The sequence below is a fragment of the Molossus molossus genome, unplaced genomic scaffold (genome assembly GCF_014108415.1).
Source record: "Molossus molossus isolate mMolMol1 unplaced genomic scaffold, mMolMol1.p scaffold_m16_p_4, whole genome shotgun sequence".
NCBI lineage: Eukaryota > Metazoa > Chordata > Mammalia > Chiroptera > Molossidae > Molossus > Molossus molossus.
The window spans coordinates 47,822,317-47,849,482 of NW_023425377.1; the positions used below are offsets into that span (position 1 = coordinate 47,822,317).

The window sequence follows — 27,166 nt, forward strand, 5'->3', positions numbered from 1 at the left end:
CAGGGAAGGATGCCTGAAAGTATAAGGCGTGCAAGCAGTTTGGAATGGCTGAAGAGTGGTGGGCAAGAGTTTGACTGAGGTCAGAACTCAAAAGGCCTTTAACTCCCAGCTAAGGAACATGACATTTTCCCAGAAGGCAATGGGATGGTTTTAAGCATGGGAGTGACCACTATGGGTTTTTCTTGCTATAGTGAGAAGAGACAGGTAACAGGTAGGGAGATCAAATAGGAGGTCATAGGAGATCAATAGGACCAGATGACAGAAGGCAAGGGCCTGAGCCAAGGAGGTCTACAAAGGAAAAGGGGATCAGAAGTCTCACAGGAAGGCTAGACATCAGTAACTGACCCCCTGTGGGAAGCCAGGGAGAGAGAAGTTGAGAACAGTATTCTGTGGAGTGAAGGTACCCCACCACATCCGTGGTGTGGAGAAAAGTAGATAAGGGCTAAGAGATGGGAAGTCCCAGGTTGTCTGGGGTCCCTGGGGTGAAGATGTGGTCAGAGCTAAAACTGGCATCCATGGTGGAGAGGTAGGGAGAGGTATCTCTCAGTAGCAGGAGAGGATGACCTTAGGAAGGGTTTCTAGGCAGAGCCTGTGATTAGGCCTTTGGGGGAGGAAGATGAACTGTTGGCATGTGGGCTGATGGTGTCCCAAGCTCCACTCCTAGCACTCCAAGCATGCATATTTACAGCTTAGCAGATCTCTAACTTGTTGTTAATTCTCACCAGAGGATATTTTTCCATTGATTTTTAAGGAGAGAGGGAGGGAGGGAGGGAGGGAGAGAGAAACATAATGTGAGAAAGACACATTGATTGGCTGCCTCCTGCATGACCCCAACCACTGCTGGGGATCGAACCTGCAACCCAGGTATGTGCCTTTGACTGGGAATCGAACCTTGACCTTTCAGTGTGAGGGCTGGCGCTCTAACAAATGAGTGACAGCAGCCAGGGCAGCAGATCTCTAATTTGATGTGAAACCTTGGGAAACTCATGTCTCTCTGAGTCTCAGTTCCCTGATCTGTAAAATGGGAATAATGAGAACCACTTACAATGAGGTTGTGAGGATCAAATAAGGTCAGGTTGCGATAAAACCCTATAAATTGTAAAGCCCCCTCTGAAGCCCAGGCCCAGATCCTTGGCACAGCAGACAGGCAGGCAGACTCCACTCACATCACACACTCTATACCCCCCTCACAGGCACATTTACACTATCATGTACCTTATTAAAATCAACATGGACAATACTCCAGGCTCAAAAACAACCCCCCATATTAACACCAAGTCTGAATAAATCCCTTGATCTGGGTAGCCTGGAGTAAGGTGTCTGGAAGGAGGTGAGTCAGAGCTGGATGAATAGGTGATTTAACTTGGATAATGCTAGCTGCTATAACAAATAGACCCTAATGTGTGTAATGGCTTACGTTTATTTCTCATTCATTGTAACAGTCCAAGACTGCTGTTTCTGATTGATGAGTAGCTTGCCTTTGAGCACTAATGCAGAGACCCAGGCTTCTTTATTCTTGTGGCTCCACAATCCCCTAGACTCCTAGAGCCTCATCATCTTCTATATCCAGGCAGCTAAAGGGAAAAGAGAATGTGGAGAGCATATACTACCTCAAAGCCTTGGTCCAGAAAGAGCATACATCATTCCACTAATATTCAATTGGTGGGAGCTAGTCACATGGCCACACCTGACTGCAAGGGAGCCTGGGAAATAAAAGTTTAGCTATGTGCCCAGGAAGAAAAGAACATGAATTTGTGGTGAAGAATTAGTGATTTTCTGCCACCAAAGGTTTGAAGTCACAGCCCTAGAAGGGGGCAGGGTGTAGAGAATAGAATATGGAAAAGGGGGTATCACCTTTTTTCTGTAGAGAGAAATGTCCAAACTGGAGTGATAAGTAACTTAAGGGCTCTAAGTCCATACTTAAAATAGTGGGTACATTCGGCTGCGATTTGTCCCCGGCCTCCAGCACATCCCCGGCCCTGGTTGGGGTTGTGCTGGAGGCAGCCACTCTATGTGTCCCCTTTCACCTAGGTGTTTCTCTCTCTTCCTCTCTCCCTCCCACTCTATCTGAACAAAAATGGAAAAATGTCCTCGGGTAAGGATTTTTTTAAAAAGTGTGTACATGCATGTTTAAGAAAGAGGCAAACTGCCCTGGCCAGTTTGGCTCAGTGGTTACAGCATTGGCCCACAGACCAATGAGTCGTGGGTTCAATTCCAGTGAAGGGTACATACTTTGGTAGCAGTTCCTCCCCAGCCCTGGTCGTGGTCATGCAGGAGGCAGCCAGTCGATGTGTCTCTCTCACATCAATGTTTCTCTCTCCCCTCACCCACCCACCTGCTCCCACTCTGAAGATAAATGGAAAAATATCCTCAGGTGAGGATAGAAAAAAAGAAAGAGGTGAACTGAGGATTCTGGCTAAAGAGCCCAAGTTCATCTGGGACTGGGCCAGGCTGAGAGGACAGGGTGGCACTCTTTAATTGGCAAGGCTATACCAGGTGGCATTTTTATGTGAGCAATGGGAGTGTGAATACATATGTGTCTTTGGGTATAGATGCACCTGATCCATGCCCCTGCCCTGTGTGGGCATACACATGTGCTTGTGTGCAGGTATACCTGTCACATGTACCTATTCACCGGATTGTGCATACATATGACTGAACACCAGGTGGCCCTTATGAGGGAGATACTGTGTGTTTATGACATGTACACTTGAATGGTCTATATGTGCCTGACCATACATGCAAGGTGTCCATCTGTCTGCACACTTGGGTACATGCCTGAGAAGTGTCTGGGGATAGAGTTAGTAACTGCATGGACACAACTGCTGGAGGAGGTGTACTGAGTATACACATGCCCGACATACAGAAGGTGTGAGATAAGTGTGTGCTAAGTAAGGTCCATATGTAGATACGTGCTACACATGTACACATGTCTATGGAAGCCCCTGCCGGTGTGTCCCAAGTTGTCTAGGTGTGTGAGTGTGCACTTCTGTGTGCCCAGACATGACCTCGGGCTCCCTGGGCTGGGCCAGACCAGGCTGAGCTCCTCTCTGGGCACATAGAGGCTTCTGCTGTGTATTGGTGCCTGCGTGGGTTGCTGCAAGGTTGCGTTGGTGGCATGTGTGTGTGTGTGTGCATGAATGTGTCTGTGTATGTGTAGGAAGAGGCCTTCACTCTCTTAGACCTTGCTTTTTTCTGCGGTTCCGTTTCTATAGAGACACTTCCTGTGGCAGAGAAAAGAGGTAGTGAGCTGGTGTTTCAGGATGTGAGGGCCCGCAGGAGTGGAGCTGGGCTCTCCGCCGTGCGCCTGCCACCCTACGAGCTCTGGCCTTCGGCGCTGCCCACAGTCCTCATGGTGGGCGCCCCCCAGGGAGGGCACCGGTGAACAGCAGAGGCATGCCAGGGAAGCCCAAGCACCTGGGCATCCCCAACGGGCGAATGGTGAGTGTAGGCTCCAGGCCAGGCCCATGGGGAGGGGTGGGCACACCCAGGGTGGAGCCCAGGAGCACACTAGGCAGAGCTGGGCAAGAAGAACCTGCGGGCTGCTCATGGGCAGAAGAAATTGGGTACAGACAGCAGTCAGTGGGACCTGGTGCCCTCACCCCAGCACCTTCCAGATTGGCCTGCTGGGGACCTGGGATGACCCCAGGGATCAGACTGGAGCACAGCAGGCATAGGCTTCTGGTTTAGCCCCCACTGCTCCCTCTCCTGCTACCTTGTCACCATCTGGGGCTGCCTGCATGCTAGGCCCTTGCCCCCTGTACACCCCCTTGGTGGCCCAAGCCCCCACATCTCATTTAACCTCAGCCCTCCCTTCCTTGTTCTGAAGCCCATGGTCAAGTAAGGGGCAGCCCTCACTGGGTCACTGCCCTGCAGCTCGTCCTGCTCCAGGCTTCCTGCCAGAACTGGCAGTCCTTGGGCAGCCTGGGATGGGTCAGCAGGGTCAGGCCAGGTTTGTGCAGCTTGTCTGTTCTATTCCAGGGCTACCAGGAAGGGTAAAGGTAGCTGGGCTCTAAGATGCCACTGGCTGCTGCTGATGCCCCACCTCCTAAACACTCTCCCTGCTGCTTGGCTTCTGGGTTAGAGCTACCCTTGGAAGGTATGGCTGCTTTATTCATGCAGCAGATGGGGCAGGCTGTGCTGGGCCTCTCTTATATCTCCAGAATAAGATGAGGCAGGTCCCTAGTCCTCCTAACAATCCCAGAAAGGCCAGACTGTGTCCTAGCCTCCCACCATGCCCCAGCCTAGTGTTGTGGGACAAAACCAATGGGTCTGGGGAGACCTGGGTTTCAGTCTTGGCTCTGTTCTCCCTTACCAGGGGGGGTCCTCTCAGACCCTCAGTTTCTTCATCTGTAAAATGAGGAGAATAGAACAGATCTCAAAGGCTCCATTTTTAAACCCCCCCCCTTCATTATCAGCCCCTCTTCAAGGATTCCCTGCCTCACCAAGAAACTGATCCACCCCCAACCCCACTCCTGCCCCCTAATTCTCAAGATCTCTCTCCATCTCTCCTTCCAGCATCTCTTTATTGCCCAGGCCCAGGCTAGCTGTGTGGGAGAGAGGCAGACTCCTTCAAGTTAGCCTAGTTGCCCACCTTACTGTTTCTATCATCAACCTAACTGAAAGTTCAAAAACCTATGGGCCTCACACCTCTACCCTGGAGGCATGACACTTGGGTGCCCAGGCCAAGGGGGAACATGCCCACTCCCATGCTCACCCCAAACAGCAGCTGAGGGGCCAGGAGACAGGCTCTGCCTCTGCCCTTCCCTCATCGACAATGTTATTTCTTTCCAACATCATTGAGAGCAAAGAGGGCACCCAAGCTATGCACCCAGCCCCAGCAAGCCCACGGGCTTTCCTCTCAGCAACCTGCACACACAGGTTTATCTTTGCCCTTCCTAGGCCTGTTCTCAATGTTCTGTGCCACCTTTGGATCCCAAAGGCCACATATTGGCCACTTGCTGGTCATCAGGAGCTTTCTGAGGCCATGCTCAGCTGAAACAGGTAGAGACAGACAGGCACTGGCATCTGTAGCAGGGATGGACACAGAGAGGCACCTGTGAGCTAGGTGTCTGCTCCTTCCATGAACTACCTCCCAATAAAGGGTCAGAGGAATAAATGACTTTCTGAGGGCAGCCGGTGGATAGAGGGGCCTGCATTTGAACCCAGCTAGTCTGACTCAATGCCAGGGCTCCTCCACCTCCCCAAACTGCCTGGCTCTGTCCTCCTCCACCTTCCCCTAGCTGTCACCCCATCATTCCCTGCAGAAGCAGTTTTATTTGTCAGCCTTGTCTTTCTGCCACTCAGCATGCCAGGCAGTTGCAATGAAACCTGTCACTTGCAGATGACCCCCCAGCCCTCCTCCCAGAGATGTCTTCACACAGCTCCAACTGCCACTTCATTTGTTCACTCATTCATTCATTCAACAACCCCTCCTTAGGGCCTGCTCTATGCCAGCCCTGTCCCAAGCACTCAAGACCCAAGCCCATCATCCTGTCCCCTGCCCTCAAGCAACTCCCAGTCTGGCAAGACACAAAAGACATGGGCACAAATACCAGAATAAAATTAAGGTTGGGTAAGAGTCACTGGTCAGGGATAGAGAAAGCGTAAGTGGGGCCTGGGAAGGAAGAACTAATCTCTTCTCTCACTTGGCACACTGGGGCATGGAAGATACCCTAAAAGTGTCTGGAGGAGGGCATGGCATGGGGAAAGGCCCAGAGGTGGGGAACACGGGGGATGGGCAACGATTGTGTTCTGTCAGTCTCCGAAAGCCTGGTTAATCTTCCACACCCTACAGGGAGACCTGCAGGGCAGAGCCCACTGTACCTCTGCGCCATCTCTCAGGGCCAGGTCTGAGGGCCAGGTGGCCGCACAGAGGGGCCAAGTCTGGGCTCAGCTCCACAGGGCTGGTTCAGGCTGAAGGGCTAGGCTCCTAGTGCTCTCTGTGGGTATCTCTGGGCTTCAGTGTCCCAGACTAGAATGAAATGAGACAATGGTACAGAGTGTCCAGCACAGAAGACACTCAGTAAATTGGCCCTCCCTTTGAGATCTGACCCCTCCAGGGTCCAATGGCTGAGATTCTTTTCCCTGGGATGTCTCCTTTCCACCGTGGAAAGCAGCTTAGTGGGGGGAAGACCTCAGGCTCCAGAGTCAGGCATACTTGGGTTCCACTTTCAGCTCGGCCACTTTGCAGCTGTGTGACTTCTTTGGGCCTAGGTTTCTCACCTGGGAGACGGGAGTAATAATAGCTGCCACACAGCATCAGGATGTGAGGATGGAATGAGAAAGAGGACATATACTGTCAGAGAGTGCCTGTCACACAATTGGAGCCCAGGAAATGCTGGGCCACCCGCACCTTAGTATTCTCAGATACCAGCAGCTCTCCCAGGGCCTATTTCCTAAGAAAAAGTACGGCAAACTGTGGCCCGACCATGGGTTGGAGATGCCACTGACCACCACACCCTTCCTCATCCTCTCTTCCCCTTTTCTCCCCATTTACTCACCACTTCTCCTCAAGCAGATGAGTGGGGCAAGGCCAGCCCAGCTCAGCAGCATTTCCCCAGGCCTGGGAGCCTGGGCAGGTCGGAGCCCAGCCAGTGGCATCAGCATGAGGTCAGCAGAGCCTCTGACCACTGCAATGCTGGCTACTTTCACATATGGGCCTTGTCTGCCCATCACAGCAGCCCCAGCAGTTTGGGAATGCTGAGACACATGCTACCCAGGGGGAAACTGAGGCCCAGAGAAGGGAAATTACTTACTTCAAAATTGTGTAACTGGAACTGGAGTCTATCTCTGCCCCCTCCCACCTCTGGATCTCAGTCCCTATCTTGTCTCAATTTCAACTACGCAGATCGACAACCAGCGGGCAAGAAGAGCTCAGGAAGGTGAACTGCAGGCTGCAGAGATGGGGTATTCAGAGGTGGAGCATCCCTGGTGGGGAAAGGGCTGCAAGGCCACCTTGGAGAGCAGAGGAGGGTTGCCCAGGGCCCTGATGGCTGCTTGGGAGCACTGGGGCAAGGAGAGGGTGCTGCATGGAATGAAGTTCGGGTTGTTTCCCTCCTACAACCCAGGCCTGCCTCCAGGAGCTACCAGACTGATAAGGGAGACAAGCCCAGATATGGCTGCGTAGAAGCTTGGTGGGCAGGGGGATTTGGGCAGCTGGTATTTAGGGAAGACTGATGGGCAGAGATTGGAGAGCCGTTGGGTAGGGAAGCCGGAGCAGATAACAGGCAGATGAAACAGCAAAGCAGGAAGCAGGAGTGTGTAGGGGTGAGGGGAAAACAGAAAAGTTTGATAAAGTGTAGGTTGGGGGGGAGGGGGAGGGAAAGAAGGGAGCTGAAGGGGTTCATTAGTCAGACCTAGGTAGAGCTTCAGCTATAACTCAGCACCTGCTCAGCCTCCCAGGGCAGGGAGTGGGACCTGGGGAGGATCTGGAATCTGGCCCCACCTAAAGACACAGAAAGTGTCAATTTGACCGGATGCAAAGAATAAAATAAATAGGAGTGAGGGCTGGCTCTAGTGGAGGAACCTTTGCCATCTCTGAGGTCCTAGCCTGCTCCAACAGCTATGGGGGCTCTACCCAGGTTGGAGGACAGGTCAGAGAGACGCCAGGTGGGCATAGGAGGAGGCAGGACCAAGTGGTATCCTCAAAGGGGGGGCGGTCAGGATGGTTCCCAGAGACCTGGAGAGAGGGCTCTGGCAGTGGCAATGAGGCTAGGAACGACTGCAGAACAGCCTGGGCAGGCAGGTGCCAGGAAGGAGAAGAGCAGGGTGGAAGGGACTTGTCCTCACACATCTCAGGAGTTGGGACTTTGTCCTGCAGCTGTGGGAGATGACTCAGATGAAACTGTTGGATGGGGGAAAGCAAAGGCAGGAGAGTGAGAGCTGGGTGGGCTGGGGCGAAGTGTGCTGGGAACCGATTCCAGGCCCAGCCATGCCCTGCAAAACATTCCCTCCTCAGCAACGTCTTCTCCCAGTGCTCCAGGTGGGAAAGAAGACCCAGGGAGGAGACCACGGCTATGAAACTAGAAAAGGGCAGGGCTGGGATTTGAAATCCAGTCTGACAGACCCTGACACCTGTGCTCTCTCCTCTGTGGCAGGGCTCACTAACTGAAAAGTGGGAGCAGGGTCAGACACCAATATTAATACAACAGTAATATTGTTGTTGAGTATTTACACATGCCAGATAATATCCCGAGTTCTTTTTTTTTATCCTCACCCGAGGACATTTTTCCATTTTTGTTCAGATAGAGTGGGAGGGAGAGAGAGGAAGAGAGAAAGAGAGAGAAACATCGACGTGAAAGGGACACATCGAGTGGCTGCCTCCCGCACAACCCCAACCGGGGCCGGGGACAAACTGCAACCGAGGTATATGCCCTTTGCGGCATATATCTCTCTGGACCGTGGGCCAACACTCCAATCGCTGAGCCAAACTGGCCAGGGCTAAAACTCCTGATTTTTAAATGTGGGAAACCTCTTCAAATTTAAAAATAAATGTTCTAAGGGACAAGATATTAGTAATGTTCTATATATCTGCAGGACAGCTCCAGGCCACCTGTGTGTGACCTGAGCACCCCAGGTAGAAGTGGGGAGCAGAGAGGGAGGCTGCCGCCAGGATAGGGAGAGGCTTCCTAGGGGTAGGGATGTTTTCAGACCTGTTTCCAGTGGGGATGGAAAGAAGGGACTGGTGGTGGAAGTTCCCATTTCAGGGCCTAGTGAAAATGTAGGAGGTGAGAGGGAGGAGGAATTGAGGATGACCCAAGCCCTGGTGTTGGGAAGAAAGACAGGATGGAGGGAAGCTAGTTGGGTGCCCTGCGGTAGTGGTGGCAGAGGTGGCTTCCATTTGGGACTGGATGAGTTTGAAGGGTGTGTGGGACATTTGGGTGGAGATGTTAGCAGGAAGTTGGCATATGTGTTTGGAGCTGGGAAGACGTGGGTGGGAGAAAGGGCCCAGGACATAGTCAGGTAGGGGTAGATGCTACCTTGTGTGGGTAGGAGATGACGAGGAAGCTGGAGGAACTGCTAGGAAGGTAGGAAGACCAAGCAAGAGTCATTTTGAAAGGAGGGTTTTTCTGTTTCACTAATGGTTGGGATTCCCAGAGAAGTCAGAGTTGTATGTAGAGGGGAGGAAGGAGGATGGAGTTGGCCACTTACAGTGTGGTCTGCGAACCAGCAGTATCAGCATCACCCAGGAGCTTGTTAGTGATGGAGAGTCTCAGGTCCAATCCTAGACCTACTGAACTGGCATCACTGGAGGTGACCCCTTTCAGTCTTCCTAATGCACGCTAAACTTTGAGAACCACTGCTCTATACTATAATAGAATCCTGTGCTCTGCCCAAGGGCGATGGGACCCAAGGGAGATCATAGACCCCAAAAGGAAACAGTTGCCATAAGGAGATCATCAGCTACAGAGGGAAAGACAATAGCAAACATTGATATAGCACTTACCACATGCTGGCCACTGTTCCAGATGCTGCAAATACTTTAAACTGATTTGGTCTTCACAACAGCCCCAGGAAGTAAGTTATTATTATTATCATCATCCCCTATTAACAGATGAAGACAAACAAGTAACTTGACCAATGTCATACAACTAGTAACTGGCAGAGAGAGAATTCAAAGTTCGTGCTCCTACTCTCCATGTTATATACCTGGGCTTACCCAGCAGGCATTGGAGAAGGGAGCCACGGGTGACTGGAGGATACCAGGCATAAGTTCCAGCACAGAGGGGTTGGCACATGATGGAAGGGGAGCTGGGGACAGCCTACACAAAACCTTGAATAAGCTGTGGCCTGGCTGGGAATGCCCAGCATGGCCCTCTAGGCAGAGGAGACCACAGATCCAGTCTTGGGGGTTGGGCCCAGAACTGTGCCCTTCGAGAATCCATCTTGGGCTCTACTCTGATTTTTTACCTCGTATCTCTTGTAGGTTTTGGCTGTCTCAGATGGAGGTAAGTGACAAGGCATGTGGAGGAAGCCTGGCTGGGGGTGTGGTGTGGTGTATGTGAAAATAGGGTGGGGGCCCTGGCCGGTTTTGCTCAGTGGTTAGAGCATCGGCCTGCAGTCCATAGAGACCTGGGTTCGGTTCCCGCTAAGGGCACATACCTTGGTTGCGGTTTGTCCCCGGCCCTGGTTGGGTCATGCGGGTGGCAACCATTTGTTGTGTCCCTTTCACATCGATGTTTCTCTCTCTCTCCCTCCCACTCTATCTGAACAAAATATGCAAAGGTGTCCTCAGGTGAGAATAAAAAAAAAGAAGAAGAAAATAGGGTGGGGATACCCCTGCAAGTTGCTATCTTTTCCAGGGAAGTATCTGTAGATGGGGTGGACTAAGGGATGGGGAAGGCCTCTTGGGTCACTTCCACTTGTCTATCCCCCTGCAGAGCTGAGCAGCACAGCAGGACCTCAGGACCAGGGCAAGGGTCGAGGCAGTTCCCTCAGCATCCACAGCCTCCCCAGTGGCCCCAGCAGCCCCTTCCCCACTGAGGAGCAGCCTGTGGCCAGCTGGGGCCTGTCCTTCGAGCGGCTGTTGCAGGACACACTGGGCCTGGCTTACTTCACTGTAAGCCCTGGGGGCGGGGAGGGCGGATGACAGGTGGGGTTGGGGGCATGGATAGAAATTAAGGCTGGCCAATGGGACTCCTCTGTCATCTGCCTTTTCCACAGTTTTTCTTTGCACCCTTTTCCTCTTCTCCCAGCAGGAAACTTTGCTTCTCTCTGCCTCCCATTTTCCCATTTTCTCTCTGTGCCTCTGGATCTGGCCCCCTCTGTTTCACTGGCACTATCTGTCTGGCTTGGCTTCTTAACCCTATCCCAGTCTCTGGACCACATCCCCTGACTGCAGTCTCTGACTCTTGACTGCCTTCCCCTTCTCTAACCCACCCCAGGAGTTCCTGAAGAAGGAGTTCAGTGCTGAGAACGTGACTTTCTGGAAGGCCTGCGAGCGCTTCCAGCAGATCCCTGCCAGCGACACCCAGCAGGTCAGGGGAAGGGGGAGCTGAGGCAGAGAGGTGGGACCCAGAGCCTGGGCAGTGCCCCTGACCTTCTCCTGTCCCTCCTGCCCCAGCTAGCTCAGGAGGCCCGCAACATCTACCAGGAGTTCCTATCCAGCCAGGCCCTGAGCCCCGTGAACATCGACCGGCAGGCCTGGCTGGGTGAGGAGGTGCTGGCCGAGCCCCGACCCGACATGTTTCGAGCACAGCAGCTTCAGGTGAGAAGGCTTGGCCTTGGAAGGGAACCTCGAAGGAGCAGAGGTGGGGCTAGATCCAGGGGCGGAGCTTGAGTGGCGCAGGGAAGGGGAAGAAGGGTGGGGAAGGGCAGATTTGATTGTGGGCCAAAGACAAATGAGGGGGCGGGGTGCTGTTCAGAGGTAGGTACCAAAGTCTACAGTGAAGGAGGGGCCAGGAGCGGGACCTATCAAAGGTAGGGACGGAGCCTAGAGAGCTGTGACCTGAGGCAATAGTAGGGGCGGGACCTGGACCTTCGAGGTAGCTAGGAAGGGCTAGGGGCTCCCTCCCTAGATTAGGGACCAGGCCAACTCCGGGGACTCGGCCTGGGACTCCAGCTCACCGTCGCGCGTCTGCCCGGTAGATCTTCAACTTGATGAAGTTTGACAGCTATGCGCGCTTCGTGAAGTCGCCACTGTACCGCGAGTGCCTGCTGGCAGAAGCTGAGGGGCGCCCCCTACCGGACCCTGGCTCCTTGGGCCTCGGCAGCCCCGATGCCACAAGGAAGGTGCGGACAAGGGGCTAGTGGGGATGGGGGGCGGGGCCTGGTGCCAATCTGCGGGATTGCAAGGTCTGCATGGGGTCTAGGGCCCAGCCCAGTGCCAGCGTCTTTTCTGTACCCGCAGAAGCCGAAGCTGAAGTCCGGGAAGTCGCTGCCGCTGGGTGTGGAGGAGTTGGGGCAGCTGCCACCCTCTGAGGGCCCTGGGGGCCGCCCGCTCCGCAAGTCCTTCCGCAGGGGTGAGGGCAGGAGCGGGACTCAGAGAAGGGTGGGGCGGAAGTTTAGGCAAGCCTTGAGAACAACCCCTTCCTCATACTTGTCCCACAGTCTACATTTGTGAAAACCGAAATAAATGCAGGTCCCTGTGGCCACCACCTTCCCCGGCGGTTGGGTTTCCAGGCTAGACCCCAGAAGTTTGTGAAGCTCCCTTAGGAGCGATGCTTGCAGGAATCCAAACCACGTTAGACCCATGTAAGAGAGTTCCAACGGGGTCCACTGGCTGGGGAGAGGTCTCAGCCGAGGGGTGAGGGGGGTGTTGCACTGCTCATTGCTCCCTCTCCCCTAGAACTGGCAGGCACAGGGGCAAATTTGGCCTTGCGAAGAGAGTCCCAGGGCTCCCTCAACTCCTCAACCAGTCTGGACCTTGGCTTCCTTGCCTTTGTCAGCAGCAAATCAGAGGTGAGCCTACTGCTAGGGGAAACTAAGTGTGGGCAAGGGCCACTACTCAGGTTCTTTGGTGTGGCCGCCATCATTTCCAGTCACCATTCCTACTTCCATCTATCCCTCTTGCTCCCCACAGCCAATCCCTCCATCTTCTTACTTTCTACCTGTCCTCACCACATTGGGCCCCATGCATATCATGGGTGTACATCCTCTTTAGCCAATGTGTGTGCACACGTGTACACAGTGTGTGTGGGGCCAGTGAGTTGAGCATACATGTGTTCCTGTAAGAGGACAGGTGTGCTCTTGGGCATGTGTGGATGCGTGCACGTGTGCCCCAGTGAGCTTACCTGTCTGTGTACCTGTCTGCATGTTCCTGAATGTATACAGATGGCCTCCCCACGACTCTTGCCCTAAATTAGAGCCATCGCAAGAGCCTTGGGAGCTCAGAAGGTGAGAGTGAAAGCCGACCAGGGAAGTACTGCTGTGTGTACCTGCCCGATGGCACAGCCTCCTTGGCCCTGGCCCGACCTGGCCTCACCATTCGTGCCATGCTGGCAGGCATCTGTGAGAAACGAGGTCTCTCTCTTCCTGACATCAAGGTCTACCTAGTGGGAAACGAGCAGGTGCGAACCTGGCCTGGTCCCCAACTCTAACTCCCTTCCTGATCCTGATCCCAACCCCATTCCCATCTCTGCTCAGCTATGACTTCAACCCCAATTCCATTCCTAATCTCCTGGACCAACCCTAATTGCATCCCATCCCTTATCCTCACCCCCTTCCTAACTCCAGCCTCTCTCCACTCTGCTGCTCTCCCCATGCCCAACTCTAAATCAACCCAGCACCAACTCCTTACTTAAACTCAGATATCCACTCTCAACCTTCAAAAATCCTAGCCCTACCCCACCCCACTCCACCCTGGTTTCCAGTTTCACCCATCATCCTCACTCTTTTGGGATGTAGAGTAGGGAGAACCCCTACTGGAGGTAGGTTTTCCCCCAGCACAGCTAATTCAGGCTGTCCATCCCTAAAATGACCATTTGGGGGAGCCCTCGCCTCCTCTGCCACCAGAAGCAACCAGCTGCACCTAACCCAGCGGTTCTCAACCTGGGTCAAACGACCCTTTCACAGGGGTTGCCTAACACATAACAGTAGCAAAATTACAATTATGAAATAGCAACAAAAATAATTTTATGGTTGGGGGTCACCACAACATGAGGAACTGTATTAAAGGGTTGCGGCATTAGGAAGGTTGAAAACCACTGAAAATTTTCCTTTAAGTGCAAACTAGCATAGCTTTAAAGAGGAATCTAGGGGGAAACTTCAAACTAACTATCCAGTAAGGGAGATCTAAAGGGAGAATGTTGCATCCCAGAAGACATGTCAGGATTTTATTCACCTAGCAGACAAATCCTAAGGCCATGCCAGATGGGTGGGCAAAGGGACCTGGGCCTAAGGTCTGTCTTCCAGGTCCACTGGCTGGAGGTGAGCAGGCAGGCAGTGATCAGGGAGGAGGAGTAGAGTCTCCAGAGGGTTTCTGGAGTGAGGTAGGCATTTCTGATTGGTCCCAGGAAGGCTTCCTGGAAGAGGCAGCAGTTGTGAATGAGGAGGGGCTGTGGGGGGAGAGAAGGCCTGGAAAATGGATAAGAAGTTCAAGGCGTGTTCAGAAGCCCAGAGCGTGGGAGTGTGAAGAGCTCTGCCCATTCTCTCAAGCCTCCAGAGCAGCCTTCACAGCCCAGATGGACTTTCATGTCTGCTAAATATAACTTTACCACCCACACTCCACCTGTCCCAGCAGCACAGCACTGGCATATGGTGGGGGAGATGCTGCCTCCCTGCCCCGGATTGGTGCAGGTAGCAGAGCCTCTGGGAGCAGTAATTACTACAGCTACTGTTTATGTACCTACTTTGTGCCAGGCACTGTGCCAGACACCACATCCTCCAGTCCTCACATTGAACTTGCTTTTTTGCAGTGAGGAGACAAGAAGTGTCCTTAGTAGGTGGGGATGGAGAGAAGTGGACAAATGTCCCAAAAGAGACAAGGCGGGTGGTTGCACAAAGGTTGATGGTGAGGAAGGAAATGCGCCCAGCTGGTCTGGAAGGGTTTCACATGTCTGAAGGGTCAGCTGTCCAGTAGGCAGATCCTGTCCTGGCCCAGGAAGAGGTACCCTATGATACGGGACCTAAGTCTACCCCTTACCCAAGCAACCCCATTACCATTTCGTGCCTACCACACCCCCATGTGTCCCATAACTCCCTTCCTTTTGCAAGTCTATCCAGCATCCTTGCCACCCTTCTCCCAGGCTCCACCTCCAGCCAGGTCTCTAACGCATCCATGTCTGCACCTCTACCGCTCACCCGCCCATCTGCCCTTCCCTCCGAACTAAAGAAGTGAAGGTGGTTCCCTCAGACAGCAGGGATAGCTATGAGTGGGGGGAGGGACTCAGACTCTGCCTGGCGTCTGCAGAAGGCCCTGGTCCTGGATCAGGACTGCACCGTGCTGGCGGACCAGGAAGTGAGACTGGAAAACAGAATCACCTTCGAGTGAGTGCCCCTCTCCCAAGGCTTAGGTCCGGGTCTGTGTTCAAGCTACAGTCTTTCCCTGCAGGTCCCGCCCCTTGTGCTAACTCCTCCCCTTGGACTAACTCCCCACCCCCAAGCTGGTCCTTCTCCCCGGTTCAGGCTCCACCTCCTCCTGGGGCTGGCTAGTGTGGGTTGGGAGGAAAGGCGGGGCCGCCTCTCCGCCCTTTCGCAGCCCGAGGGTCCCGTGCAGGCTCGAGTTGGCTGCGCTGCAGCGCGTGGTGCGTATCTCCGCCAAGCCCACCAAGAGGCTGCAGGACACGCTGCAGCCTATCCTAGGGAAGCACCACCTGAGCCCACAACAGGTTGAGCTGCGCCGGGTGAGCCTCGGGGCCACGGGGTTAGGGTAGGGGCGGGGCGGCGGGAAGCGAGCTGCCTGTCCTGCAGGCTGCTGACCTGACCCCTCAGCCAGGCGAGAAGCAGCCGCTGGATCTGGGGAAGCTAGTGAGCTCGGTGGCGGCCCAGAGACTGGTTTTGGATATTCTCCCAGGTAGGGGATGTTGGCCCGGGGTGTGGTCCCCGGGCCAGTTCCGACCCAGGAGTAAGGGGGGCCAGGTAGGAGGCAAACACTAAAGGTGGCGCTCTCTGCCACAGGTGCGGAGATTTCCGAAGCTGGCAACACATCACCCTGCCTTAGCCTGGTGAGCGAGAGGCGGGGAGCCCCCCAGCCCTCTTTTGCCCCCCACACCTCCCCTCCTGCTAGTGGCTCTGACCCCACGTTCTTGCAGTGTGCCCCACCTGGAACCCAGGACAAGGCCACCTATCCTTCTCCACTACCACTCAACTCCCTGGCTGAGGCGCCCAGTAATGCCACTGGGAAACGACAGACCTGTGACATTGAAGGTACATTGGGGACGGTGGGGCCTAGGGACCAGAGGAGTTGGGACCATTGAGTAACATCAGGGGACTGGACATCATTGGAACTGGACAAGGAGTGCTGGGGGCCACTGGGGTTAGAGGACCAGCAGGGCTGGGATAGGGGGTAGGAGAGGGCATTGGTGCAGGGCTCAGGGAGGCTGTGGCCACAATATGGGCAGCAGGACTGTGGTGGAATCGCATGTGCAGGTCTATGAGGGTGGACCTCCTGACTCTGTGGCCACCCCCAGGTCTGGTGGAGCTGCTGAACCGGGTGCAAAGCAGTGGGGCCCATGACCAAAGGGGCCTTCTGCGCAAAGAGGACCTGGTGCTTCCAGAATTTCTGCAGCTGCCTGCCCAAAGGCCCAACTCCCAGGAGAACCCACCACAGACTGAATCATCAGCCCAGCCCAAGGGTGTTTCCTTGGACTCCACTGCCCACTCTGCCCTTTGACAGCTGCCCAACAGTCCGGGCTGGCTACATGGCACCTAGCGGGCCAAGCATGCCATGGTCCTGCTCTGCATGCCCTGTCTGTGCTGTGAGTGTCCCTGACCCTTTCCTGACATGAGCAGGCATGAAGGAAGAGACAGGAGAGGGTGGAGAGGGGCTCAGAGTAGCCATACACCACAGCTGCCACCACTTGGTCCCTCATAGACTTGCCCACCCATCCCTTGTAGCCAGGCCACTGCCGGGAGGTAGGGCTCCCCTCTTTCTTTCTTCCCACCCCCGTGCAGGCATGTTAACAGTGTGAGCCTCCACACCCTGTGCCAAGCTTCATCAGGGAGCAGGAGGAGGGGCAGGCCCCTCCTCAGGGAGCTGATATGAGGAAGGCCTGGGAGGTATAGGTGGGCAGCCCCTCCCTCTACCCACTGGACTCTACTGGACATACGGATTTTACATTTGGCTTGGGGCAGCTGGGTTTGTCCTGGATGTATAATATTGTTATAATAATAATTATTCTGCCTTGAGGTGTTTCCTTGTGTACCCTGTATACCCCCCAATACGTACACCACACTGCATCCGTCATCAAGGTTACAGTGCCCAGAAGCTCCTGGGGACCTTAGGATGTGCCCCCTGACTTCCTGATATCAGAACTTCTCTTCCTGGCTGCACAGAATATGGGGGGGCGGGGGATGAGAACACACAAGAGGGAGGGAGGGGAAGGAGAAGACCCCTCTGGGGAGCTGTGCTTTTGCTGATGCTGTCCTACTATTCCTTAGTTTTAGATCTGAGTACAGTTTCTAGTTGCTCTCTGCTTCTTTAGGGGACTGTGTCCCTGCAGACATGGCTGTGGTTTCTTTGAATGCATTGAAGGCCCTATAGGGGATACTGGGTATAGTTGCAGGGGCAGGTACTGCCCTTATTTACTTTGACTAGGTGGTCTTCCCTGACCCCAAGCAGCCAGGGAAACCCCACACAGGGAAGGGAAGCAGGGAAGACCTCCCAGAAGGAAGGCCCCAGCTTGTAGGCAGAGAAGCCAGACACAGTCCTGGTTCTGTGACAGAGGAAGCAGGGGGACAGAGGAAGCAGGGGGACACAAGAAGGTGTGGGGGAGTGAGGGGCCCTGCTGACCACCTCAACAGGTTGAACTCTATCCCCACTCCAGATCTTTACACTTGCTGCCCTCTCTGCCAGGAGCTCTAGCACCACCACGCCACACCCCCCCCCCCCTCATGTAACTGGAAGAGATGGGGAGGGGCGCACATTGCTGACCCACTGTGCTTTTCTCTAGAAGTCAAAGCCAAGCCTTCCTGTTTAGGGGGCTTCAGTACTCTGCGCCCTCAGTCCATGTTGTTTGGCTGTATTGATCCCTAGCTGCTGGCATGAGCTCATGACCCAGGCTTGGCCAATTAGTTTAGTTCAGGTATGATCCTCTCACCCAGTCAGAATACCAATCCTTGTCATCTTCTAACATCTCCTGGGGATTTTCAGAAAGGACCTGCAGGGAGAGAGCCTGCTTGGGAGTGAAGGCAACAGAGGAGAGTAGAACTGAGAGATGGAAGGAGATTCCTGACAAAATTATCTAAACGCCTAAATTCATGCATGCCTGAAGTTAGCTACTTCTAGACTTCCTCCTTGGGCAAGCCCATGCACTCTTTCAATGTGTGTATACTTGTCATTCTGCATGGGGTTGCTAAGGTCTGCAACCACCAAGTCCTGCTTCACTGACGATCTTGTCTTAAACACTTCAGAGGAGCCTTCCCCGGTTGCCTCGTTCTGTGGTCTAAATGTGTGCGTGTCCCCCCATTCATATGTTCAAATCCCAACCACCTCAGTGTGGTGGTACTTGGAGGTGGGGCCTTGGGAGGTGATTAATATGAGAGTGGATCAGTGCCCTTATAAGAGAACTCAGAGAGCTGCTTCACCCCTCCCACCATGTGAGGGACACATTGTGAAGACAACTGTCTGCAACCTGAAGAGAGCTTTCACCAGACCCCACCATGCTGGCACTCTGATCTCAGAATTCCAGCCTCTAGAACTATGAGAAATACATGTCTGTTGTTTATAAGCCACCCAGTCTCTGGTGTATTTGTTCTAGCAGACTAAATGGACAAAGGCATCATTTACTAAGTGCTCCCCAATTTTATTATCTACCATTCTACCCAGTTTTTTTCCTTCACAGCACTCAGCCCACTCTGTAACAATCTTATTTATTCTCATTTGCTGACAGTATGATGTAGGTCTCTCATCATATGCAGGGCCCTCATCCCTCTTAGTCACCTCTGTATCCCATTGGCCTAGTGGGCTGAAAAATGATGCCACAACCTCAGATAGCCCCAACTAAAGATGCAGGGGCAACAGGGCAGTGGGGGTCTTGGGCAGAGGACCGCCTAGCACCAGGGTCACCGTCTGTGGCCAGAGATGTGGGTAGGGAGACAACCCATGTTCCTTCCCTGATCAGCTACAGAACCCCTCATACTTTCTGAGCCCTGGGGCTTCTCCCTGTGGCAGAAGACACCTTTCCATGCCCCAGGATAGAGAGGTGGGGACACCAGGTAAGAGATGGGGTATCTTCTCAAAGTTGGCAGATCCCGCAGGCCAGTCCACCCTTCTGCCATTGATAATGCCTGTCAAACTTAGGAACCAAAGAGATTGCCTCATGAGAAAGCGGGTCATGAATCAGGTGGATGAGCTCCCCTAAAAACTGGCCCCTGCAGGGGAGAAATTTACATCTACCAAGGTCCCGGGGTTAGGCACATTCCATCCTTCATCTCATTTTTGTCCTCATAACAAAACAGCTCAGTGAATATGAAACCACTGCTGCAGGAGGGAAAGCAATCAGCCCAGGATTCTGCAAGGAGCTTGCCCAGCCAGCACTCAGGGACACACCCCAGGGAGGCCTGGATGCTGTAGAAACCCCTGATGGGGAGCCAGGGCCCTTTCATGGAGGGGATATTGACATGGCTACTCTGGGGGGCAGTTTGGAAGTTTCTACTAAAAATTAAAAACATGCTTTGTATGACCCCAGAAGTACCACTAGAGAGTCACTTACTCCTGGGCACAAGGAAGCCCATCCCTGCAGGGTTGTTTATGACCTAAAAACTGGCAAACAGCCAAATGTGGATGGGGAAGGGGTGGGGTAACAATACTTGATGGTGTCTCCATGCTCTGCAATGCCACAGCAGGTAAGGAACTGGATACAGTGTGTCCTGATGTAGAAAGTTCTCCAAGATGTGTTATTATTCAGTTAAAAAAAAAAAAAGGAGCAATGCATATATCATGAGACCTTTATATAAACCACAAACACACAGGTACTTGTAAATGTACAGAAAGGACAGAGAATGTTCTAGAAGGATATATACCAAACTGACAGGGAGACGAGGAGGGGACAAGGATTGGGAATAGTGGTCAAAGATTTTCACTTTAGCTTTAATTTGTTTAAAAGGATGCAATTTAAAAATAATGAAAATACAAAGAACTTTCCAAGGCCACTTTTTTTGCCACTGCTGACCCACCATCCCTTTCTCCAGAAATAGAACCCAACTCTTCCTTTGGGGGCTTCGGCCTACCACCCCTGGAGGCATACTTTGGCTGGCTGGGTGTGTTTTTCTGCCACAGTCCTCTCAGTGATCCCTTCCTCCAGCGTGTCCCCTGCAGCAGCCTTCCCTCCCCCCACTAATGTACCTCCCTTGAGGGGGCCTTGAGCCGTGGTGGTCTCAGCCCGCCAGGCCCAGGGGCAGGGCATCAACTGCTCAACCCATAGGCCCTGTTCCAAAGCCACTGCACCAGCTGGACTCCTGGGTGGTTGGGAGAGGCGGCAGAACTGCTTCCTCTTGCCTCATCAGGAGGGAAGCCAAGAGGGGAGGGAGTTCATCTATCCACCTACTACCCAGCAGGAAGGAATAGAGAGAGCACACATTTGCTGACCGCTCTGCAGCCTCCGACATTCCCCTCTTATAGAGGATACTGGCTGAGCCAGCAGGTGTGACTTTCTCAACGACCTCATGGGACCCAAGCCCATATGGCTCCAAGCCTCCGAGAGAGAATCTTGTTCCCTGTCTCTCATCGCCTAACCCCACTTAATGGCTTTGGGGCTGGGGAAGGGGAGGGGATGATGGTATGAGATGGGCACAGGGTGAACACAGGGCACACAATGACCTAGGCTCTGGGCCAGGGTGGGGGCAGGTGGGGACAGTTAGGGGTAAGGGCTGCCCACCTGGAGCCCAGATCAAAGTGCTGATGCAGCTGTAGGCTTGTGCTTCCAGGGCAGCCACCCCCACCCCCAAGGTTGAGCACAAGGTGCACCCTACAGGGGGCCTGGCCTGGTGACCAAGTGACTCTGACTTCTGGGGGATTAGAGGCTGGAATTCAGCTTTCACAAGGAAACACAGGCCCAGATAGGGCGGAACAGTCATGGTTGATTGCACTGAATCAGATGCAGCCCAGGCTGAGTGCAGGCCTACACAGCTGCACAATTTCCAGGGGTGCCATTCTCATCCCTGTTGGTCCTGGGGGTCCAAAAAGAGCTGGGGACATGAATATGTGTATATGTCCTGTGATTCCTGTAGGATCTGGTCAAGGGTTGCTCTCTGGCCAACTCAGCTCCTCCCTCCAGGGTCCTGGTTTGTGGGTAGAGCCAAGGCCAACGCCAAGGAGAAACACCATAGAACCAGCATCCCACCTCCAGCCTAGCCCAGGGTGCTGGCTTCCAGGGTGAAGTTCTGACCAGCTAAAATGGGTGGGGAGGGACAACCCTGTTAGCCCAGGAAACCACCGTCTTCCTGCCCCAGTGCTGAGGGGCTGAAGGAACACAAAGCCCAGATGCAGAACCCAGAACTTGGACCTAGGAACATAGAGTGGAGGGCCTTGAGCTTCCCGCCACAGGCCACACCAGAGTGGGAACCCCAGAAGCAGGAGCCCAGGACCTGAAGTCTAAAGCCAGATCTCAGAGTTTCAGGTCTGGAATCTAGACACCAGAGCATGGACTGCCATCTGAGAGTGTGCTGTCCACAGCCTCATGCTCAGGCCTGGTCCCCAGGGCCAGCATGAAGCCCGGGGCATAGGGCTTGAGAGACATGAGGAAGGGCGCTGTAGGGGAAGAGGTGATTTCTGAGAAGAGTCTAAAGCCGCCTCAGCTCTTTTGGCCACAGACTTTGCCCTCCTCAATCAATGAGTGACATGCTCCTGAGCCACCAGGATTAATCATTTCACAGGGCACTATCCCCCAAACAGAGACAAGACATTCTCAAGTCAGCTGCCCATGCCCTGCCCCACAGGCTCTAATGTACCCTGGGAAAATGGGGCTTGGGTAAAACAATGTCTCAGGGCCCTGACTGCTCTGAATCAGGTAGCTCAGATTGAAGTCCAGGCTCTCCAAGAGAGGACAACATCAAGAGGGCCAGGGGAGGGATCATTCTGTTCCCCAAAGGGAAGTGGCAGGTGGCCCCTACTATATCATCCACCCCACGGGTAGGAACTGGTTTCCTGTCCACAGAGAGGAGGCATCCATGTGTATGCCACGCACACTCACAGCTTGTCCACGAGCAACTCTGCTGGCCTGACTGCCGGAACAGGATGTTCCCTGAGGTATTCCCAATGCATAGCGCTGTGCTGACTTGGTGGGGCTTATATGCTGGTTGAATAAATAAACATGTTGGTGAGAAGAGACAAGAGCTCTCAAACTGTGCTCATGAGGAATCCTGCTGTGGTATTACACTGTTCATTAGCCAATTCCCTCCTAAGTCCAGTTCCCCCCCAAAAAATCCAGTTCCTAGAAAGATGGTCTGGAATGTTAGATTTTCCTCCCTTGATTGTCCTCAAGTTTTAGGTCCTGCAGAAAATGCACCTGCAGCAAACATGTATTTAAGGAGCAATGGATCTTAATGGAGAATTGCAGAGACAGCTGGTGGTGCCCATCTCCACAGCTTGCTTCGTTCCTAAACGCATACACTTGTTCTTGGCATCATTCTCCTCTCCGTTCACAGCCATGCCGCTACTGGGGAAATAATTTTTGTTGATGTGATGAAATTCAATAACTGTCAGCCTGTCACATTCACATTGGCCATGCTCTTTGCGCTTCCCACTCACTGCAAGCTGCCTCTTCCCTCAGCACTGGCCCAGGAGAGCTCTCCTGAGTCACTGTATCTTCTGTTTTCACATTAGCTGCCATCTCAGCAGACCCAGCTGACCAGGGTGTCTTTCAAAACATGGTAACTCTGTCCTGGCCGGTTTGCTCAGCGGTTAGAGCACCGGCCCCAGAACAGAAGGGTTGTGCATTTGATTCTGGTCAAGCGCATGTACCTGGGTTGCAGTTTCAATCCCCGGCCCTGGTTGGGGTCATGCAGAGGCAACCAACTGATGTCTCTCTCACATGAATGTTTCTCTCTCTCTCTCTTCCTTCCTCTTTCCCTCCCACTGTCTCTAAAAATCAATGGAAAAATATCCTCGGGTGAGGATTAACAACAACAACAACAAAAATTAAAAACAACAACAACATGGTAACTGGTTTCTGGGGCACTGTTTTTCTACTGTTCCTCCTGAGCCCAGCTGCAGGCAAGAATCTTTCTTTTGCTGGCCCTTCTTACTCTGACCTCTCAGAAATGTGGGGGCTCCTCTGGGCTCAGCCTAGCCACAGCTCTCCTCACCGTGCATACTCTCTTTGGGGCACCTTTACAGGGGAAGCAAGTCACGTTGGGCCCCCTGGCTGTGACAAATGCTGTCTTTATGATAAGAGGCCAGCAGGAGCAGCTTTGAAAGGGAGAGAGGTGACAGGACAAGAAGTGTATTTTGTGAAGTTGTCTGGCTGCTGTTTTTGGAGACTGGATTGGGAGGAGGAAGGGCAGAGCAGGGAGAACATTTGGGAGGCTATTGCAATAACCCAGGTGAGGGGGTTGGCCCGGAGGTCCTGGGAAAGCAAAACTAGGAGAACTGGGTGATGGATTAGAGAAGAAGAGGTGGAGGAGAAGGGCCTCTCAAAGATGCCTGCTCACGCCCTGGCCAATTTGGCTCAGCGGTTGGAGCGTCGGCCTGCGGTCCAGAGAGACCCGGGTTCGGTTACCACTAAGGGCGCGTACCTTGGTTACAGTCCCCGGTCCTGGTTGGTCGTGTGGGTGGCAGCCACTCAATGTGTCTCTTTCACATCGATGTTTCTCTCTCCCTCTCTCTCTCTCCTCTCTCTCTCTCTCTCTCTCCCTCCCTCTCTGTCTGAACAAAAAATGGAAAAATGTCCTCGGGTGAGGATAAAAAAAAAAAAGATGCCTGCTTGCTTTTCTGCTTGATGGACCAGCCACATGCTGCTCCCTGGGGTCCGGAAGTGCAGGTGACCCCTTGTGGGATAAAAAGCATGTCCTGTGCTTCAGGCCCAGAGATCCCACTGCTCACTCCATAGTTCCTCAGACACAGTCAGTACAGACAGATCTTGGCATCTTCCCTCCAAGACTGCTTCTCCTTCTGGAAGCCTTTTCTCAACATGAGACACCACCAACCACCCCAGCTGCAGACCCAGAGTGCACATGAGCAGATAGGGCAAGAGTCACCATTCAGGGGGACACACAGAGTCTGTCACAGATGGGAAGAAGCAGGCTGTGTGTGTGGGGGGGCACTGAAATGAACAGAGGAGCTGAGAGGCTGGGGCTGGAGTACAGTCACCTTCTCCACTGCTCTCAGGAGTCCAAAAAACAGCTCCGGTCAGCTCCACATGTCAAGGCTTTTTCTAGGGTTGTAGCAGCCCCATCCCCTCCCCAGAATTTTGGAGAATAATTTGGATGTATAAGTCCACAGCATTTTGTACTGATATCTCTTGTGATCAATAACTGCCTCCCTCACTAACCCCTGAGCTCCATGAGAGCAGGGAAGGGAGATGTCAAAACTGTCAAAGATCATAACATTATTTTTTAAAAATATTTTTTCTTTATTGATTTTTAGACAGAGGGGAAGGGAGAGGTAGAAATAGAAACATGGATGAGAGAGAACATCAATTGGCCGCCACCTGCATGCCCCCCACTGGGGATTTGGCCCACAACCTGGGCATGTGTCCTGACCGGGAATCCAACCAGCAACCTCTTGGTGCATGGGTTGATGCTCAACCACTGAGCCAAACCGGCCAGGCAGATCAGAGCCTTATTAAAAAGGAGAAGTATCCAGTTCATAAGAAGCACCTTGGTTATGGCTGCTTCTGCCCAGGGTCCGACCCAAATAGGACAAGAGAGAGGGATAACATGATCTGTGGTCTGGGGTCTCTGGACACTATGTGGGGTGTCAGGTTCTCCCAGGTGGGGGGGTTCCAGCAGCCTTCGACCCATCCCTAATATGACTTTAACAGGGCTTCTGAACTCAAGAACAGTTCCAACACAAGAACTCAGTAGCAACTTCATTTCCATGGTTCAGTAACACCCCTCCTACTCTTTTTTGAATCCCAATCTTACCCAATTCAGTCCATCTAGGTTGAAGAGGTTCCAGGACACCAAGAGGGTTCCTATGTAAATTAGGGTTCATGAGAGAATGTGATGCAACCATTAAAAACCACATCTGCCCTGGCCGGTTTGGCTCAGAGGTTAGAGCATCGGCCTGTGGTCCAGAGAGACCCGGGTTCAGTTCCCGCTAAAGGCGCGTACCTCGGTTGCAGTTTGTCCCCAGCCACTCGATGTGTCCCTTTCATGTCGATGTTTCTCTCTCTCTTCCTCTCTCTCCCTTCCACTCTATCTGAACAAAAAATGTCCTTGGGTGAGGATAAAAAAAACAACACATCTGTTCCTTGGCTGGTATGGCTCAGTGGTTGGAGCGTTGGCCCACAGACCAAAGGGTCACAGGTTCAATTCCCAGTCAAGGGCACATACCTGGGTTGCAGGTTCCATCCTCACATTCGGGAGGAAACCAATTGATGTATCTCTCTCACATCAATGTTTCTCTCTCTCTCTCTCTCTCTCTCTCTCTCTCTCTCTCTCTCTCTCCTTTCCCTCCTTCCCTTCCACTCTCTCTGAAAATCAATGGAAAAAATATCTTTGTGAGGATTAACAAACAAACAAAAAGAAAACCCACACCTGTGCTGAGTGTAAAGACACAGGAAAAGGCTTATAATGGCAGATGCAAAAGAGCAGTCTTTCATAGACAAAAATAAGTCCTAAGCAGGTTAAAAAGGCAGAGAGATTCCCTCCTTAATTATGTATATTAGAAACAGCAACACTGTTGTTCTCCAGAGCAACAGTGAGATCTTGCTTCCCAGCACGTGATCAGTTTGGTCCAAACTCCTTTAAAAAATTAAAAAGCAAAAAGGAAAGGATGAAAGGCAGTGTCTAAACATTACAGTAGTATTTCTGAGAAGCAGGGTTATTTTTAATTTCCTTTTGCTATGAATGGAGACTTCTATTAAGAGTCCCCCAGAATCTCCCAGAACAAGCCATAAGACTATATGGCTCATTGTCCTAAATAGGGCACTTTTCAGAGTAAAAAGGGACACTGGGCTAATAGTCAGTCATACCAGAACTTGGCCAGGAAAATCAGGACTTGTGGCCACTCTACCAAACCAATCCCAGCTGCACCTCCACTCCCCGCCCCCTCCTATCCCCTGTGGGTTTTATGGCCTAAAATGACACAGCCATAATGTGGTGGAGCAGAGATCCATGCTTGCTGTGTTCTCTACTCTTAGTCACTTTGACAGAGAATTTATTCTGACCGTTACTCCACAATGCTTTGCAAATTAAGCACTAACTAGTTAACCTCTATCACATTAAGGGGGAAACTGTGCAGATTTCTATCTTACTTAATGGGAAAAGGCTGGGTCTGTGTCACCCTAAAATATGTTGAATGTTGTTTAGGACTACGGCTCAGGGGACCCTGAGCAAACAGCCCAGCTGGTGAGCCAAATGAAGTTATTGATCTGAAACAGGACTGAGAATCGGAAGGAGGTGGGGCTATTTCCTTGGCCAGGACACTTTAGCCATCCTGGAGACAGCAAAAAGGGCATGAGAGCATGAAGAGAGCAAACAGGCTGAGGGATTCTGTTTTAGGCGCAGAAATGGGTCATTTATCTTATTAAATTCTACAATTCACCAAAAAAGCGGAGTTAATTGCCATTTTATCATTAAAGGATCTAGGGCTCAGGGAGGTGAGGTGACTGGCCTCAGAATTCCAGGCTGATTCGGGGATTGGACCAATGCTTGGACCAAGAGAGAAGCTGACCTTGCCAATCTTGAATAGGAATAGAGTAGGAATTCAACTAATGTGCTTAGGAATACACAGATAGACATAAGCCAGCTGGCTGGCTAGGTGGATGGGTGACAGATGGGTGGATGGATAGGTGGATAGATGAATGCATAATGGTAGGTAGTTGCCCAACTAGGTCTTGAATGAAACCCACCATTACTGGATCTGATCAAACCTTAATCCCTTAGAAAGGAAGTTTCCTTTTCATCTCTCCGTGAAGCTGGTCCCCCACTCAGGTTCCATACTCCTGTGAAAAGGAAACAAGCTCTGAAAGACTTCTTTAGATCCCTCTGATTTTCATATCATCATCAGTTTCCTGATCCAGAAACCCAGCTCTCATATACTTCCTCTCCCTCCCATCCTCCCCATCACCAGTTCTACTGCCCAAGTTTGTCTCTGGGATGTATCCTTGCCTCTCCATCCCTTCTGTTCCCACCTTGGTTCAGACCTCATCATCTCTCAGCCTCTTAACTGGTCTCTCTGCTTCCGGACTCATTCCCTATGGCACATCCCAACCCCACCCCACCCCAGAGGGACCATTCTAAAGTGCAGACAGGCCCTTCTTAGTCTGGCAAGTGGCTCCACATTGTGTTAGACTTCACATCCAGGATCCACGGTTGGGCATTGGAGACACTCCAAGAGTCCACACTACACAGCCTCTCCAGGTTTGTCTCCTGTTCCTTCCTCCGTTACATACTCCCTCTC

The 27,166-nt window shown here is 52.7% G+C and overlaps 1 protein-coding gene across 4 annotated transcripts; it reads left to right on the forward strand.

Annotated features, from left to right (window-relative positions):
* The first annotated feature begins 3,261 nt into the window (after positions 1-3,261).
* On the forward strand, positions 3,262-16,954 carry RGS14 (regulator of G protein signaling 14). Of its 4 annotated transcripts, XM_036241186.1 has the most exons (16): positions 3,262-3,441; positions 9,929-9,950; positions 10,228-10,237; positions 10,383-10,561; positions 10,887-10,979; positions 11,066-11,209; positions 11,590-11,733; positions 11,852-11,963; positions 12,290-12,402; positions 12,807-13,010; positions 14,852-14,928; positions 15,140-15,284; positions 15,373-15,454; positions 15,559-15,605; positions 15,693-15,807; positions 16,071-16,954. In XM_036241186.1, exons 2-16 carry the CDS (start codon positions 9,945-9,947, stop codon positions 16,271-16,273), a joined length of 1,674 nt encoding a protein of 557 aa, XP_036097079.1. In that variant the 5' UTR covers positions 3,262-3,441; positions 9,929-9,944; the 3' UTR covers positions 16,274-16,954. The 4 variants fall into 4 exon arrangements, with proteins under 4 accessions (XP_036097079.1, XP_036097076.1, XP_036097077.1 ...); XM_036241183.1 differs by lacking the exon at positions 10,228-10,237 and having other exon boundaries at positions 16,071-16,953; XM_036241184.1 differs by lacking the exon at positions 10,228-10,237 and having other exon boundaries at positions 15,158-15,284; positions 16,071-16,953.
* The last annotated feature ends 10,212 nt before the right edge of the window (positions 16,955-27,166 follow it).